General features: G+C 42.6%; 1 protein-coding gene across 4 annotated transcripts; it reads right to left on the reverse strand.

The window, feature by feature from the left end:
• Positions 1-30: 30 nt before the first annotated feature.
• TMEM263 (transmembrane protein 263) lies at positions 31-15,128 on the reverse strand. Of its 4 annotated transcripts, none has more exons than XM_064702520.1 (4): positions 14,979-15,128; positions 11,558-11,619; positions 6,441-6,510; positions 31-2,711 (listed from the first exon to the last, which is right to left on the reverse strand). In XM_064702520.1, exons 3-4 carry the CDS (start codon positions 6,502-6,504, stop codon positions 2,425-2,427), a joined length of 351 nt encoding a protein of 116 aa, XP_064558590.1. In that variant the 5' UTR covers positions 6,505-6,510; positions 11,558-11,619; positions 14,979-15,128; the 3' UTR covers positions 31-2,424. The 4 variants fall into 4 exon arrangements, with proteins under 4 accessions (XP_064558590.1, XP_064558592.1, XP_064558591.1 ...); XM_064702522.1 differs by having other exon boundaries at positions 14,993-15,096; XM_064702521.1 differs by lacking the exon at positions 14,979-15,128 and adding an exon at positions 14,547-14,699.
• Positions 15,129-15,510: the final 382 nt, after the last annotated feature.

The following is a 15,510-nucleotide window of genomic DNA, read 5'->3' on the forward strand; positions in this document are numbered from 1 at the left end:
TTTCTCCACAAAACTAAGGAAGCTTTCAAATGTCTGAAACAGCAACAATTTAATGTTTCACAGGTGCCAGGACAGAATGGGAACAAGTTTTTAAGATGAAGCAAGTTTCATAAGTGAATGGAAAACACACAGGATACAGGACAAAGCTCTTTGAAAACTAAACCCATATGCCATGTAAAAGTTTCGGTTTACAAGACTCAAAATAATAGCTACAGGATACGTTAAGAACAAAATATAATGGAGTGTTGGCAACTCCTTACATACCTAACATTGCTTATCTCTGACCATGCTTGTTTTGCTGCAAGTTTCATAGTTTACAATTAAAGAATTTAATTAAAAAATGGGTAGGACCAGTTCAACATTCCCATTTACAGAAAAACTATTAGGAAGAGTTTGGTTGAGTGTCACAAATTATCACTGTGCTCCAAACAGGTGATTCCTAAAGAGTTGAGTGGCAGCACTTGGGGGATGTTGCTACACTGGAAATTGCAGGGGAGCAGACCATACTAAATTATATGCTGCAGCAAAATTGTCTCTGATATCCAGACTAGCTCATTTCTAGAGCTAACTGGTACTTCTAGACAATACTACATGCTATACAATTTGCTTTTGACTATAAAATAATCAGTTAAAGTCTTCCATTTGTTGCATCAACTTACCTCATTTCCCCCTTGCAGCAGATCAGAACCAAGCAGCTGGTGTATCTAACAGAGGAGCAGATGTCATTTCTTGGGTTTTTGCGCTCCCCACTGCCCCAAGTTCCATGCTTACAAGTATCATGCTTCCAACATATATGATTTCTGATATAAAATAAAGTTGTTGCAGAGTGCAGTTGATGTACCAATGGCTCAGATAGATTGGGTGACTACAATACCATAATTGAGACAAGGTGCACTTTCAACACCCATGAACAGAGGAAGAAGTTTGACAAGTGATATGTTTTGGGTTTTTTCATTTTTAAAAAGTCCCCCCCCTATATAACCACCTAGTGCAACCACAGCCACTGAAAAAGTAAGTGTACAAGTTCTCCATAGAAACAAAAGTTTTTCAAAAATACTGCATACACACCATGAACAGATGCCTCCCTAGGCTTCCAAAGACATTACTTATTTTTAAAATCAGTACACAAATAAAAGATCACAAATGGTTTCTATTTTAAGGCAACCTCATGCTGTGTCATTACAAGTGCATTTTGCCTCACACGCTGCAGAGGATGTACAGGTGTTCCCATCTGAGGTGTAAACATTTGGAATCTGTCAGTATACATATTACTTGAATCATGTTGCCTTTTTTTTAAGGCCTCATCTACTGTTTTTGGTTTGTTTTAAATGAAAGTATTGCATTTTACTCAAAAATCAAGGTGAAAAGTACACGAAATGTAGTGAAAATTTCCTTGCATTTGCTTAAACAGAGCAAAAAGCTAACCTGGTGTATCACGGAGTTAAGAGAACAGCTTTGCTAGTTCTTCAGTGGTTTCCAGCTACACAAGAATTCCTAGCAAGTTAGACAGCTGTGTTAGATGACCACAAACATCAGCCCATTTTCCACAGGCTGTCATTTTTTTCTAGTGTTTATAAGAACTTTATTAGAAGCAAGTTCTCACTTGCAGGAGATAGATGCATATTATTAAATACACCTGAGATGAAGCAATCACATTTTCAGTAAAAACTGAGAAAGTTTCAGATATCAGGATTTATAAAGAGCCTAAAGCTCATTTTGTAAACTGCACTGTAACAACAGGACAGTTCTTTACACAGCTTCACCTAGTAAAAAGAGATTTTCTTCTAATAAGGCATTAAGTTAGTTTACTCTTTATGATTCTTTCTACCACATTTGTTAAACTTTTCCACTTCTATCTATCTCCCATTCTCATTTCCAAATTCTGCACACCTCCAGTCTCTTTGCTACAGTCTTCGCTGTCAGAATACAGTCAGGGATAGTTTACAGGCTGCCTGCAAGTACAGGTTCAGAACCAAGACTGGGTATGTCCAACAGTGCTTTCACACAGCTGAAGGATGCTTAGCAGGAAGATGTGGAAACCACTGAGAACAATAACTGTCATCTTGTTGTATCAATGGCATCACAGAGACTACTGAATTTCTACATTCACATTTTAGTCCAAAACTGCAGAAGATGTACAGTAAATGACTATTCAAATATGTATTATTCCTTCAGATACACTCACTTCTATAGTTATCAAGTGTAACATTTCACCAGATACAAAGCTTCAATCTAGGCTCTAATAAATCCTCATACGCTGTGCTAGCCATGCTTCTGTCCTTTTCAGATGAAACTGAGTTACTTGCACAACTCGTTCGAAGATGAAGTGTCTAAGACACATGGCTTCTCATGGTCCCAATCTTAGCAGATTTTAATGCCACTGATGCAATATTCTGGAGAATTGAGTATGTCTCAGTTTTGGTTTTAGTCAGACTTGTCCTTTTTCTTTCCTGTTAAAGGCACTTTACTTGCAACAGCAGATCCTACAGCTGTAACGCCTCCAGCTACAGCAGAAACACTTCCTTTGACTAGACCCACTCCCACGGAAGGCACAGATGTGACCGCTGTTTTGGTAATTTCCAAGCTCTTCCCTCCAATCCAAGCAACACCTCCAATCGTGGCACCAACAGCTCCCTTTGTGACACTGAAGAGGCCACCAGTCACACGAGAAAGCATGCCAGCCTGCTGCTGTGGGTGATCTTTGAGTGACCCTAAGGGAAGGAACAACAAGCAAATCAATTTCAGCACCAGGATTTAAGCATTTTCAAAAAAGTGTTACTCAAAAGTATTTCCTTTTCTAGCCTAACAGCCATTGCATACAGTCTATACTTACCTTGCAGGCTGCTTTTTTGGATGCTCATACACCTAGTTCCAAATAACAAACAACAGAGAAACCAAGAAAAGAGCAAGTGGAACCACAGTGGGCAGAGCTAGGGAATAAACAGACATGAAATAAAAAGGTGAGGGAGTCAGGAGCAGAAATAACATGCTTGGAGGAGGACAACTACTCTAGGAGGTAGCAGGAAAGAAAAAAACAGCTCTAGAGGCACGGGAGACCTCTGTCCAGCCCTGCCACACTTGGTTGAACAGATGATCTGTCCCCAGTGCCCTCACTGCCCACAACTTGCATCCAGAGCACACATTCCAAGAGTCATGTCCCAGCACTCATCTACTACAAGATGAAAAGTAGGGTGAGCAACTTCCCATGCACTGCCAATATGTTTGTGATGGTGCCAGGACTGACCTAGGACTCAGAATTCATTAAAAAATTGTAGAGGTCAGAGTTCCTATGTGCGTGTCTGGAATAACTCAAGCAAAAGGTGCCACCTAAATTAGAGAATTTTCTACAAAGTTGACAAAAAAGGAAAACAAGGATACAGAATCGTGAAACCCAAAGGAGTTGAAAATACTGAAAGTCCTTCCAGCTCACACTGGTCTCTTATTTAAGAAATTGATATAGATTATAGAAAGGGTAATGGAAACTGAAAACATAAATGACAGCCATATAATACTCTTGCTGGTTTATTCTAGGCCAGCAGCTTTCAACATGGACATCTCTAGCAAAAATGCATTGCCAACACAAACACACAGAGATCAGAATTTCTATTTACATAGAAAGTCTTTAAAGCATCACACTCAGGAGGAAGTATGCAGAGTCTGCCATAAAATCCAATGTCTAGGGTTTATTCACTAGAGGATTCTGGTGACCAGACTAATAGAACTTGTAACAAATTTGGTCAGAAACTGTTTCACTTCCACTTAACTGGTTCACTATCATCAGGGTGAAATAGGCAAAAAGTTTCATCCCTCTGAATTTCAAGAACTGATTTCACTGAATCAGAACTGATGTAAGCAAAAATGATCTATCATAACTAACTTTAAAAATAATAAGAGAAACAAACAAATGTAACCTTTATGTATTTGTCTTTACCTTACTTCAAGTAGCCAGTCCATTGACATCTACTCTATTTCACAGGTGTAAATACAGAATGTGATGGTGTATAAGTAACTTCTGGTAATGGCTGGCACATTCCATTTCCATTCTATTTGCACCATCCATGAGCTCTAGCAAACATCCAGCACTGCAGAGTTTTATTGCCAGTTGATTTCGTTCTAGGACACACAAGCCTGGTCTCCTTTTTTCTAAAGAGTATGTTTCCAAAGAATACCAGATCCTGCCTAAATCTAAGGAGATTGGCTCAGTCATGTAGACATGGTGCTGATAACACTAAGGTTGTGGGTTGATCACATGGGCCCTCCATTAAGAGTTGGGCTCGATGATCCTTGTGGGTGCTTTCCAACTCAGAATATTCTGTGATTTATGGAGTACTGAGAAACTGACACAAGTTCCCTATCCAGGAGTTGGCTCTACCAGTCCATCTTGCAGCCAGCTTCCCACTGAAAGGAACCCAAGAATGAACAAGAGTTTGAATGAACGTCGGTTGCAAAGGTTGGTGCCGCTCTCAAGGCAGAAAATATCACATTAGAATAGCACTACTCATAAAAAGCAGGAGCACAAAAGCATCTTCTACACATTCTTTGAAGCCTTTGGGCACCAAGCTTGTTGAGCGTGATTTGAACTAACCAGAACTATTTCTATCTTTAAGAAAAACTGCAAATTAGTTTTGGAATTGAGCCTTTCCACTAATGAGTATTCTGGCAGCCTGTTCAGGAAGATGATTTTGCCAGCATTGAACTGGTATCCTTCCATCCACATTTGGCCATCTTTCTATGATGGTGTAAGTGTGTCATGTATAAGGCCTTGCACAACATTCAAAATGGGGTTGCTTTCCAAGGGTATTCCAGTATTTTAACTAAACTCATAAGGCTTGAAGAGTGCAGGTGAATCAGAACCAAAAGGAAAAAGCCTCTTCAAGGATGGAGTTTATGTTAAGATGAGCTGTGCTTCATTCTACTCCCTCTAACTACACCAACTTTCTCCATCTATTTAGACTTTATATTCAAACTAGTAATTGTCATACTGAAAGAAAAAATGTGCAGAAGAAAACAAGTCTTAGCTGCTAAGAGATTTTAAATAAAATTTTGGAATAACCAGTGATCATCAAATTCTGCTGTTATGCTCTGAATCTGAAAACCTAATGAATATTCTAGAAGGATAAAAAATGCCCACTGCCCTATTCAATAAAGAATTGGTTCTATTTTTCAGACTGCTGTTCACTTTCTGTATATGTTGTTTAACATGCATCAAACACAATTAAACCTTTAAGGCAAAAAAGCCCCTAACAACTAAGCAAACAAAACCCAGCCTTAAAAATCAGACTTGAAGATAACACATTAAGGTGTAGTTTCCAATCAGGCATTTGCTATCAGAAATGCTTCTGGGATCTTAACACCAAAAGCGCAAGACTTTTTGTCCTCACACCATGCTATTATAACAAGTATAACAGAGCTGAAGAATTTCTGTGCTATGAAAACCTATTTTCCCTTTCCTCTCATCTTCTTCTACTTGTGTTTCTTGCCTAATAGTTGTTAAGAATAGAGTGAGCTACTCGACTTCAATCCTTTCTGCTACAGTTAGTGGACAATACTGTTGTTCAAATGAAGTAAATTGTTTGGTTATACAACATATAAAAGCTGAGGTGAAAAAAACCCCAGACCAACAAACAGAACTTTAAAAGGCCATTATAAACTGAAAAGCAATGAACCAAGAGGAATCATGACTCACCGACCTCTACATCCAACACATTTGGTTTTAAAGCAAGAGCAGACAGAACACACATAAGAACACGTTTTTTTACATGCCAAGAATGGCTTTTGATCTAGTATATTTCCAGTCACATTATGCAAACAGGACTCTGCTCAATCCTGCCAGTCCACTGCTTAGAAGAAACTCTGCTCATTTGCAACTGCATTTCCTCTGCAGATCTAATAACCAATTTAATGTTCAGCTGGTTCAGGAGACTACAATGTCACTGCATTAACGAAGTCAAGTGCGTGCTTGATTTTATGAAACCATGAGATTGTGAACAGTTGGAACCACTGTTAATTGTATGATGGACAACAGTCTCCAGAAGCAGTAATGAACTTTTATTTTTTTTTAATGCATCTTGCGTAAAAGTCACATGCACTATGAACAGAGCAACGCGTCCAAAAATGAAGCTGGGCTCTTTATGTCTCACATAATGAATAGCAGAAATAAATGCCCATTAGATCAAGTCATATCTCTGCAAACTAATCTGCAAATTAAGTCCTTCAGTAACTGTCCATCTTCTCTATAATTTATAGGTACAGTTGTTTACTCAAGTTATATTCAGTGGCCTTTTTGTAATCAGGATAATGCAGAAGTGAACAATAATCCAGGCCCATCTCACCCCAGGGTTGGTTTGTTCACTGTTATGTAAAAGAAAGTTGAACTGTTCAGCTTGCAGATCCATTTTTAGAGAGAACTGATTGATTTACTTCATTTCATGAATGCATACCTTCTGGTGGTTCATCATGAATGTTGGATGGGACTTCCTGTTGATTTTTGTCCGTTTGATTCATTATTGCCTGAAAAAAGAAATTCACACGTGCTATTCATCTTTTTTGGCAAAGCATAAATGTAATCCATTAATCCAAAATTCAAGTAGATTAAGTTCCACAAAGATAACTTCTTGTTCATTATTAGACAAGCTAGCAGGTCCTGTCAAATTGCTCCTATTTTTATTATCAGACTGTGCTTTTGCATTCAACTAGGCTCAATACTTAAACTTTATGCTTGGTGAGAGCTGCCACACCACACCAAGTGCATCTCAAAAAGCAATCAAGAAGACAGCAAGTAGGAAAACAAAACAGCTACTGCCATACAAGAGCTTATGTTTAAGTACTGAAAAAAAAGCCTAGTGATCATAGAGGAGATGGCCACTAGAGAAACAAGAGCAGCACGCCTGTGAGATCTGCTAGTACTTGGAAAGCTGTTTAAAAACACCAAGTCCTTGCAGCATAATTTGAACAAATGCCATGAAAAGAAGATGGAAGCACAGCAACAGAAACACACGCTTTATCTTGACACGGAACTGCATAAATGGTGTGGTGGAAGAAGCAGACCTAAACTGTTTTAATTCTATACAAACTCTCCAATGGAAATATTTCAGGGAAGATTTCTTTACATTAGAAGCTGTTTCCTAGAGGAGTTCTAGAGCAGCAGTCCCTGACAGAGGAAGCATTAGAGAAAGCTCAATCAGCAGCTCTGATTATAGAATTTTTTCTCTGGAAGGGAAGAAAGTACTAACCAGTCCAGGTTTCCTTCCTGCTTTCCTCCCCCACCAAAGCATGCCTTAATATTAAGTCCTGCCTCCTCCCGAGTCCTCCTGCTAATCTTGCTTTCCCTCCTCAGCAAGCACCAAGGTCAGAAAAAGGAAAAACAAGTCACATTACACCAGTCAGCATGCTTCTGTCTTTTTGCCAGTGACCTCTTAGTTCCTTTCCCTCTGCATAAGTCTTTAAATCATTTCATTTCTTCCAGGAGTCAACAAGCACCACAAAAATAATTCCTGCTTCTCTTGCTGTGCCCAGATCTCTTTGTACATGCCCTGGGTGAGAAAGCAGAGGCTGGGATCTGAAGAAGGAATGTGGAGGCAGAAGCAGGTGAGAAGACTCATCTGGAAAACAAGAGCTAAAATCCTCACAGTATTATTATGAAGTTAAAACATCACACTAAAAACTGGCACCCACATACTAAATCATAGACCTTTGGATGAGAAGCAAGCCTAAATTGAATATTAAAGAGTCCTCCCAATCAGCACTAAGGGTATCAGTTCAGGGCTCAGAACACACAAGAAGCTGAACAGGAAAGCAAGCAAAAATACCTACTACTGGGATGGCCAGTTTGATGGAAATGCTGAACAAGTGCCACTCAAAAGCCAGAAATGCAAACATGTCAGCTAAGAAATAGGAAAGGATCATATGATATCCCGAGCTGAGAGGAAACCACAAGGATCACTGAAGTCCAGCTCCCGGCCCTGCACAGGACAGCCCCAAGAATCACACCATGTACCTGAGAGCATTGTCCAAACACTTCTTGAGCTCTGCCAGGCTCGTGCTGTGACCACTTCCCTGGACAGCTGTTCCAGTATCCAACCACACTCTGGGGGAGCCTTTTCCTAATATCCACCCTAAAACTCCCTTAAACAGCTTTATGCCATTCCCTTGGGTCCTGTCACTGATCACTAGAGGGAAGAGATCAGTGTCTGCCTCCCTGCTTCCACTCATGAGGAAGTTGTAGAGTAACGACACATCAGGATGGAAAACACGAGGGCTAAAAGACAATTTAAAAAAGTATAAATTATAGAACTCCTTGTTATTCTTGTTGTTTTATTTAATCACAAATAAGAGGAAGAAAATTTAAAAAAAAAAAAAACCTGACCAATCACAGGGAGCAACTGAGGATAATCAGGTTCTGAGAAAAGATGCAAGCTGAAAGAAATACAATATTCATCCTCACTATGTGAGGTTCCATGTAGGTTTGTTGCTTTTTTCCAACTTGAAATAATATAAAGCACTGTAAGAAAGGGTAGACAAAAGAAACTGACAGGCCTGACATTATTCAATCAAGCTATCTCTATCAAGATGAAGCAACTACATTCCTAATTAACATCTGGCCATTTCAGTCATGAAGATGATTACCACCAATGTGGAAAAAGTTTAAACACTGCCTTAGGCAAAGTCCTAAAAAGAGTAAAATACAAGCCAGAACCTAGCAAGTCTTAATTCAAACAAAGGAATGAAAAAGTGATCAAAACAGTTTTAAAGCAGACCCGAGACAAATTAGTAAAGCCAGAGGTAAATTATTTTTTATAAAGAACTATCTCCGTGTATTTATTTGTATCTAGACAGCATGTAACTCCTAAAAGAACACCAGATGAAATTGCTTGTTTGAGCTTCAAAATGTTTCTGTCAACAATCCCACAAAAGAGATTCAGAAAAGTTATTTAATCTTAAGAGGACAAAGAAAACACTGTCAGGGATTATCAAAAAGTTTAGAGAGGTGTTGGAGTAAGGTACCAGTTTCAGACATAGGTAGAACACTAGAAACCGTCACAAGACTTCACACAAGGTTTAGCATTTTCTGCTATTAAGAATGTACTGAACATAGCAACACTAACAGCAGATACATCCCAGATGAAATCCCTAGAATCTGTTTTACATGACATAATACCAGTATTTAATTAAAATAAGATTTGTCCAACAGGAAGAGTTAGAGTGGCAGACAAGATAGGTAAGGGATGCTTTCAAAATTCTCCACCATCTGGTTTAGACTGTCAGATTTGGTTTCAGCTCCTGCAAAGCTAAACGAGCAAAGCAATGTATTGGCAGGGGGATTTCACAGAAGAGTTTCTAGTCTAGTTTAAAAGTACAGTAGAAAAAAAAAATAGCAGCACATATAAAATCACAGCACTATATACAAAAAGCGGTTAAGATTAGGCATTCCTTCCCATTACCTTTCCTAGAACCTCATGGTCACATAATTGTTGATCCCAAGCTTTTCCTTAAAAGTTAAATAGATGCAAGTTTCACTCACTTGCATCTAGACAGACCCCAGTGGCCTCTCTTCAGGCACTGGCAACCTGCTGCTATCAGGCTCCAGAAGTCAACGGAGAACTACACACACCTGAGAACAGCAGCTAAGGCAAGGAAGTCATTGCTGGTAGGATTGAATTTGTTCTACACAGAAGAGAGCCTTCAGGGGTTTTCAGATCAGAAAGCTGAAAACTACTGTTTGACGGGTGGTTTTACAGGTGCCTGGAAGCATTCCAGGGATGCTAGGTGAGTGGCTGGACTGGATGATCTTGAAAATCTCTTCCAACCTTGACGACTCTTTGATGCTGCAAGAGATGTGCCCTACCAGCCTGTACTAGGTTTTATTCACAGTTCTATGATATCAGGGCAAGTGGAAACAGAATCACATCGCTGTCAGAAAAGTCTCACAGCCTGACCCAAAACATCACTTGGCACACAAGATCTTGCAAAGCACAATTCACGTCCTTTTGTTTTTCTGTAAAGCTCTCCAGGGAATCCTAGAGAATCAAAACCAGGATCCAACAAAGAACTTCTACAGAAAATTTTCATATATCTATGTTACAGTTTGCATTATGCATCTTTGTATCCAATTTAATACCTCAGGAGACTTGAAAGGCTCTGAAAAGTGATGCAAAAAATGCTGTGTACAAAACACAGTGCAGCATATCTGGTGAACAGGATATGCACAGAAGCATGTTTTAAACCTGGCTCCCTTCCAGAGACTTAAGATGAGTATTTCTATTGACTGGAGGTCAAAGGCCTGGAATAACCACTTGGTGGCAGATTACTTCATCCAGTCTTCAGAGCAAAAGGGCAGGAAAAGAACTATTTTCCTCAAAAACTGGAGATAGATTTTACATAATACTGTGGAGGTAAAAGCACTCAATGCCTCCTTTGTCTATTAAGATCTAGGCTTGTATGTCCCGCTTTACATCAAAAAGTCTCCCGGTGACCAGACTGCAGTGTATCCTAAGGGAAGGTCCTGTTCAAGCTTCCCACTGAAGATGCACGCCCACGAAGAAGAGAAAGCAAAGTTCATGAGACCCAACAGAGATTACAACTCAGCTGAAACCAAAGACAGCGACCTAGAGATGCAAGTGTAAGACTTTTGTGCAGAGGTCAGTCATTCAGACATGCTATAGGTTAAGGAACTTTGGAAACTTGGAAGCTGCCCATTCAAAGTCCCCACTATGCACTGAATCATAAGTTACAACGATTACCAGTACCGCAGATGTACGCAACAAGGCAAAGATTTATCAGAAACCTGAACTTTGGAACTCTCCTCATAAGTCTTCAGAATCTTCTTCAAAGTACAAAGACCGGCCAAAGAAAAAGGGAAGAAGAAAGCAAGCAAAGAGATCTTTCTTCTGCATTTTCATCCTGTGATGCCAAATTCACTTGTGTCACTGCAGAAAAGCCTCCAGCTTCATTTAACATGTTCATTGAATGATGACACGGAATGAGGCAGGTCTCCATGAGGCCCAGAAAAACTCATACGGACATTCATGAAGCCAAAATTTATCCTATCATTAGCACACTCCAGTTTCCTTCTTCATCTGTGTTTTGTCTTGCCGAGAAGTGGAAGCAAACCCAGATCTTAGAACAGGGATAAATGTAAACTACTTCAACTACTTCTTGGGTTTTTTTCCCTGAGTGCTTATGAAGATTCTGTCTATTGTCTATTCATTCAAGAGATATGAGATAACTTCTCATCTTTCTTAACAATATATTAAAATAAATTGTAGCCTTCATACAAAAAAATTTAAAAAATAAAGATCAAAGTCACTCAACTGATTTGAAAGGAAACACACTTCCATACTGTCAGGATATGAAATACATAGAAAGTTTAAATGTTTTACACTGTGGCTAAAAAAACCAAAAAGAATGAAATTGTTTAAAAGAAGGTTTTTAATTCAAGAGCTATTTGTAACATTAACAGTGTTTAAGATCCTGAATGAAAGCACCAAGAAGCTCTAGAAGTAATGGCATAGCCACAAGTACATTCACATCAAAGCCAATTGAAATAAAACTTACTCACCAAATATATTCCTTTGTGAAGATTACTAGTTAGTTGTTTCCACGAAAGTATTCTGCATACACCTATAAGAAAGGAAGAATATTAATGACATCTTATGGACCAGTGACTGTCACATACCTGACATGAGTGTACAGTAGGAATCCGGAATACAAATCCCCACAGTATGGAAGAAGCACACTTGGTACAGCCTTAAGATGCCACAGTTTTAGAAATTTGTCACCAAGACACCAATCCTTCCTGGGCCATGAAGATAATTTTACTCGCTCCATGTGCTGCCATGAGGACTGCTATGAGGCACAATAATCCATGTTAAGACACAAATGCTCCTTAATAAGCCTGCAGTTCTTGGACAGTAATTTGTGTGAAGTTTTAGCCTTCCATTGAGAAGTGGGCTCCAATCATTACAGATGTGTGTAACTTCCAAAGTTTCAGCCGATGCTCTTGATGTCTGACTTTAGAGACAAAAAGCCCTTCTGTCTCAGCACAACAAACCTGGCCCAAGCAGCAGCCAGTGAAAACTGGCTTGTTTCAATGCCACTACTCAGATATTTGTGGGTAGCAATGAAACAACCCAAGGATGGGACCAATTTCAGCTGGCAGCTTAATGCTGCTCCAGACGGCTGCTGCAGCAGCAGCCAGTGCTGGAACTTCCACCTGACAGAGCTGCAAACAAAGCCATTGCCCCGTCTTGTTCCACCACAAAAGAAGTTCTCTTCCTTCTGGCTACAAGCTGGGCAGGTAGAAAGCCTGGCTACAGAGCTGATGGAAAACAAACAACCCTTGCCACATGAACAACTCTTTACCTCTTTCAGCAGCTGTAGCAGATTTCTGAATGAACCTGATGTACTTCACGTACACGGAAAAAAATATATTTTTAGGTATGATAGTTTAAGAATTAAATGTTTGGAAGAGCAACAGTTTCTACTCTCCAAATTAAACAAGGAAATAATCCTGAAGCCAAAAAAGGTAATCCCACCTATGGCTGCTCTTCAGGGTACAGCTCCAAGCTGCACAATCAACCCCTCACTATCAGCTTCACTGCCTTACTCCTAGGATGGAAATGTCTGTTTCAGTCTGTTACTGCAAGGGAAAGAGTTGACTGAGCTTAGCAAGAATCGTCAGTGCTAGCAGCACTAAAGTACAAAAACAAATCCAGGCATGTAGAAAACATGTAGGTAAAAAGCAAGAGCACAGCTAGTATTTCAAAAAGCCTTCAGTTTAAAACTCAAGTTTCAAAATTCAGATTTATATACAAAGCAAGATGAGCTTGAAAGCAAGTGTGCTATGAAAAAGAGACTGCATTTTCAAGTAGAGACCACAAGAAGTTGATCAGAAGCTTCCAGGTATGAGCTACAACTTACTTCCAAGCCTACAGCAGGATGGGCTACAGCTTCCTCCAAAAGAAGTTGCTGTAAGTAATGTACATAACAGGCTCAGTATGCAGGGAACTGAACACAGCTGGGAAGGTAATGCAACATATGGGTATTAAAAACCAAACACACCACGATTAAAAGCAAGAGAGTGGTATAATATCTCCTGGAAAAAAAACCCTTAATTCTGCCCAGGACATTACTATAGTGTATCTACCCTAGATGGAGAATGCACCATTTCTCCATCACTGTCAACCAAAATATAGATCACGGTCCAGAAGAGGTCCTACAGAACACCTGATGTTGGCAATCAAGTTTTCTCTGATGCAATGATTTACAAGATACAAAATCAAAGGTGGCATGAACCAGAATTCCCCTTTTCTAGCTCTCCAAAACTGGTTCCTAAGAAGTACATGGTAAATTCCAGTAAGGTGCAAGGCACAGCTTCAGAAAGGCCATGAAAACTCCATTTTACCAGTTCTGTCATCCTCTGCCTCCTCCAAGCTCAGTTTTCAGAAGAGCCTTCCCCATTTCTTTTAACACTTTCCTAAAGCCTGAGCTCCAGATCAGTTTTGGATCTCCTTTTCGAGAAGACCCTCAAAGACAAAACTGGACTGTGCCTAAAGCAGCTTCTGAATTTCCTTGCTACCTCTGCTAATAAAATAGTCTTTTCCCTAGCATCCACCACCTCTCTGTTGGCACCTACCTGACATTTAGACCTGGTCACTTGCTGGACAAGGATCACTTTTCAGTTTGCACTTCTGCAGCGCTGCCCATTTCTACACTGAGGAAGCAATACTAACTTCTCTGAATATTTAGCCACAGTTTAAAAGAAAGCTTTACATGATATGCTGGATAATATTTACTGAGCAGTCTTAAAACTGATGTGCATACAAACCAGTACCCACATATTAAATTAAGCAGTCTTGTATGTACCCCTCCAGTTATACAGAGGCATCCTGCCTGAAGCAATGCAGTGGAAACACTGAAACATGCTACATGTACTTGATATTTACATTCCTTATGGAGGGACATCCAGATTCAGAGTTCTCATTTTCACCTCAATTCAATGAACAGAAGGAAGCATTTAATTGCATCCAGAGGCAGTATCTGCAGTTCATACAATGCCCAGAACCAGGCATAGGGCTAAATCAACTTGCCTTGATCTTCAGGCCACACCACATAAACGACTAGGCTAGGTTAATGTGGAAAGCTAAGCCAGTCCCAAACAGTTCACAAAAAACCTCTTCATATGCTACTCCATCAAGCTGGACTCGAGAGACATGTATGAAACAAAGAGCACGTTACTACAGCAAACATCTGAACACTGCAAAGTTTAAAAAGAAGAAAACCCGAAAGACAGCTTCTACTGGGTCGGAAAAATTCTCGAGGGAAAACAAGACCATCCAGGAGCCAGGCCGAGGCGAGTACGGCTTCTTCCGCTGCCCTCCCGCCCAGGTGGGGGGACCGCTCCTCCACGGGCGCCCGGCCCAGAGAGGGTGGCAGCGGCAGGGCAGAGCAGCCCCCCTGCCCTCGGTCCCGCAGCCAGGAGCCGCCCCCCCCTACCCTCTGGCGGCCGAGGCCCCGCAGTCCCCGCCGCTTCCTCCCCTCGCCGCTACCTGCATGCCCGGCGGAGCTGCGGAGGCGGCCCGGCAGCGACCCCCGCCCATAACCCCGGCCGGCCCGGCGCGGGCACTGCCGGCATCTCGGCGCAGGGCGGCGGCACTGACGTGGCAGCCAAGGCCGCGGCGGAGCCGCTACGCCTGGCCCGGCCCTCCCGCCCCGCGGAGCCGCGGCAGGCAGCACAAAGGCGGCCGGGCTGTGCCCGCGCCGGGGGCAGGTGGCGGCGGCTCCGCATCCCTGACCCGCCTCTCCCGCCAGCGGCTCCGCCGGGGCGCGCCGGGTGCTCTCCCGCCTCCTCGCCTGGAAGTTCCCCTTCATCCACGGGGAGGCAGAGAGGGCGCTCCGGGGTTGCCCGGCTGGCGGCGGGGCCGGGGGTAGCGGCCGCTCATCCACCCATCCATCCATTCATCCCTCCCTCTCTCACTCACCGCACGGCACTCACAGCTCGCTCGGCCCGCCCGGGCTCGGCTCAGACTTTACTCCTCTGCCCGTCCCCGCTGCCGACGTGGCGCCCGCCGCCGCCCGCCCTGCCGGCGCCCGCAGACCCCGCCCCAGAGCGCGGCGCGGCCCCTCGGCAGCCGGGGGGCGCCGCCGCTCCCGCCCCCTGCCCGCCCCAGGGGTGCCGGGACCCGCCGGCCCCCGCCTCCTCCGGCGCCGCCGCCCGTGCCCTCCCTCAGAGGGGCCGCGCCCCCCGAGGGCCTGCGCAGGCCCGGCCCGACGCCGGGGACGCCGCGGGCTCGGGGGCGCCTTCTTGCCCCGGGGCCGGGCACCGAGGTGGAGGAAGATGCGGGGTAGGGGCAGGGCTGAGGAGAGGAGGGACGGGGAGCCGGCGTTGCTGCAGCTGACCGAGATGCTTCGGCGTGCAGGAGATTGGTTGGCTTGTGGCGCTTCGTTGGGCTGGGGAGCGTCTCGGCAGAGGGGTCCTGGTGAAGAGATGACCTCTTGGGGCACCCTGCCCGT

This window comes from Zonotrichia leucophrys, chromosome 1A (assembly GCF_028769735.1).
Source record: "Zonotrichia leucophrys gambelii isolate GWCS_2022_RI chromosome 1A, RI_Zleu_2.0, whole genome shotgun sequence".
NCBI classification, from domain to species: domain Eukaryota; kingdom Metazoa; phylum Chordata; class Aves; order Passeriformes; family Passerellidae; genus Zonotrichia; species Zonotrichia leucophrys.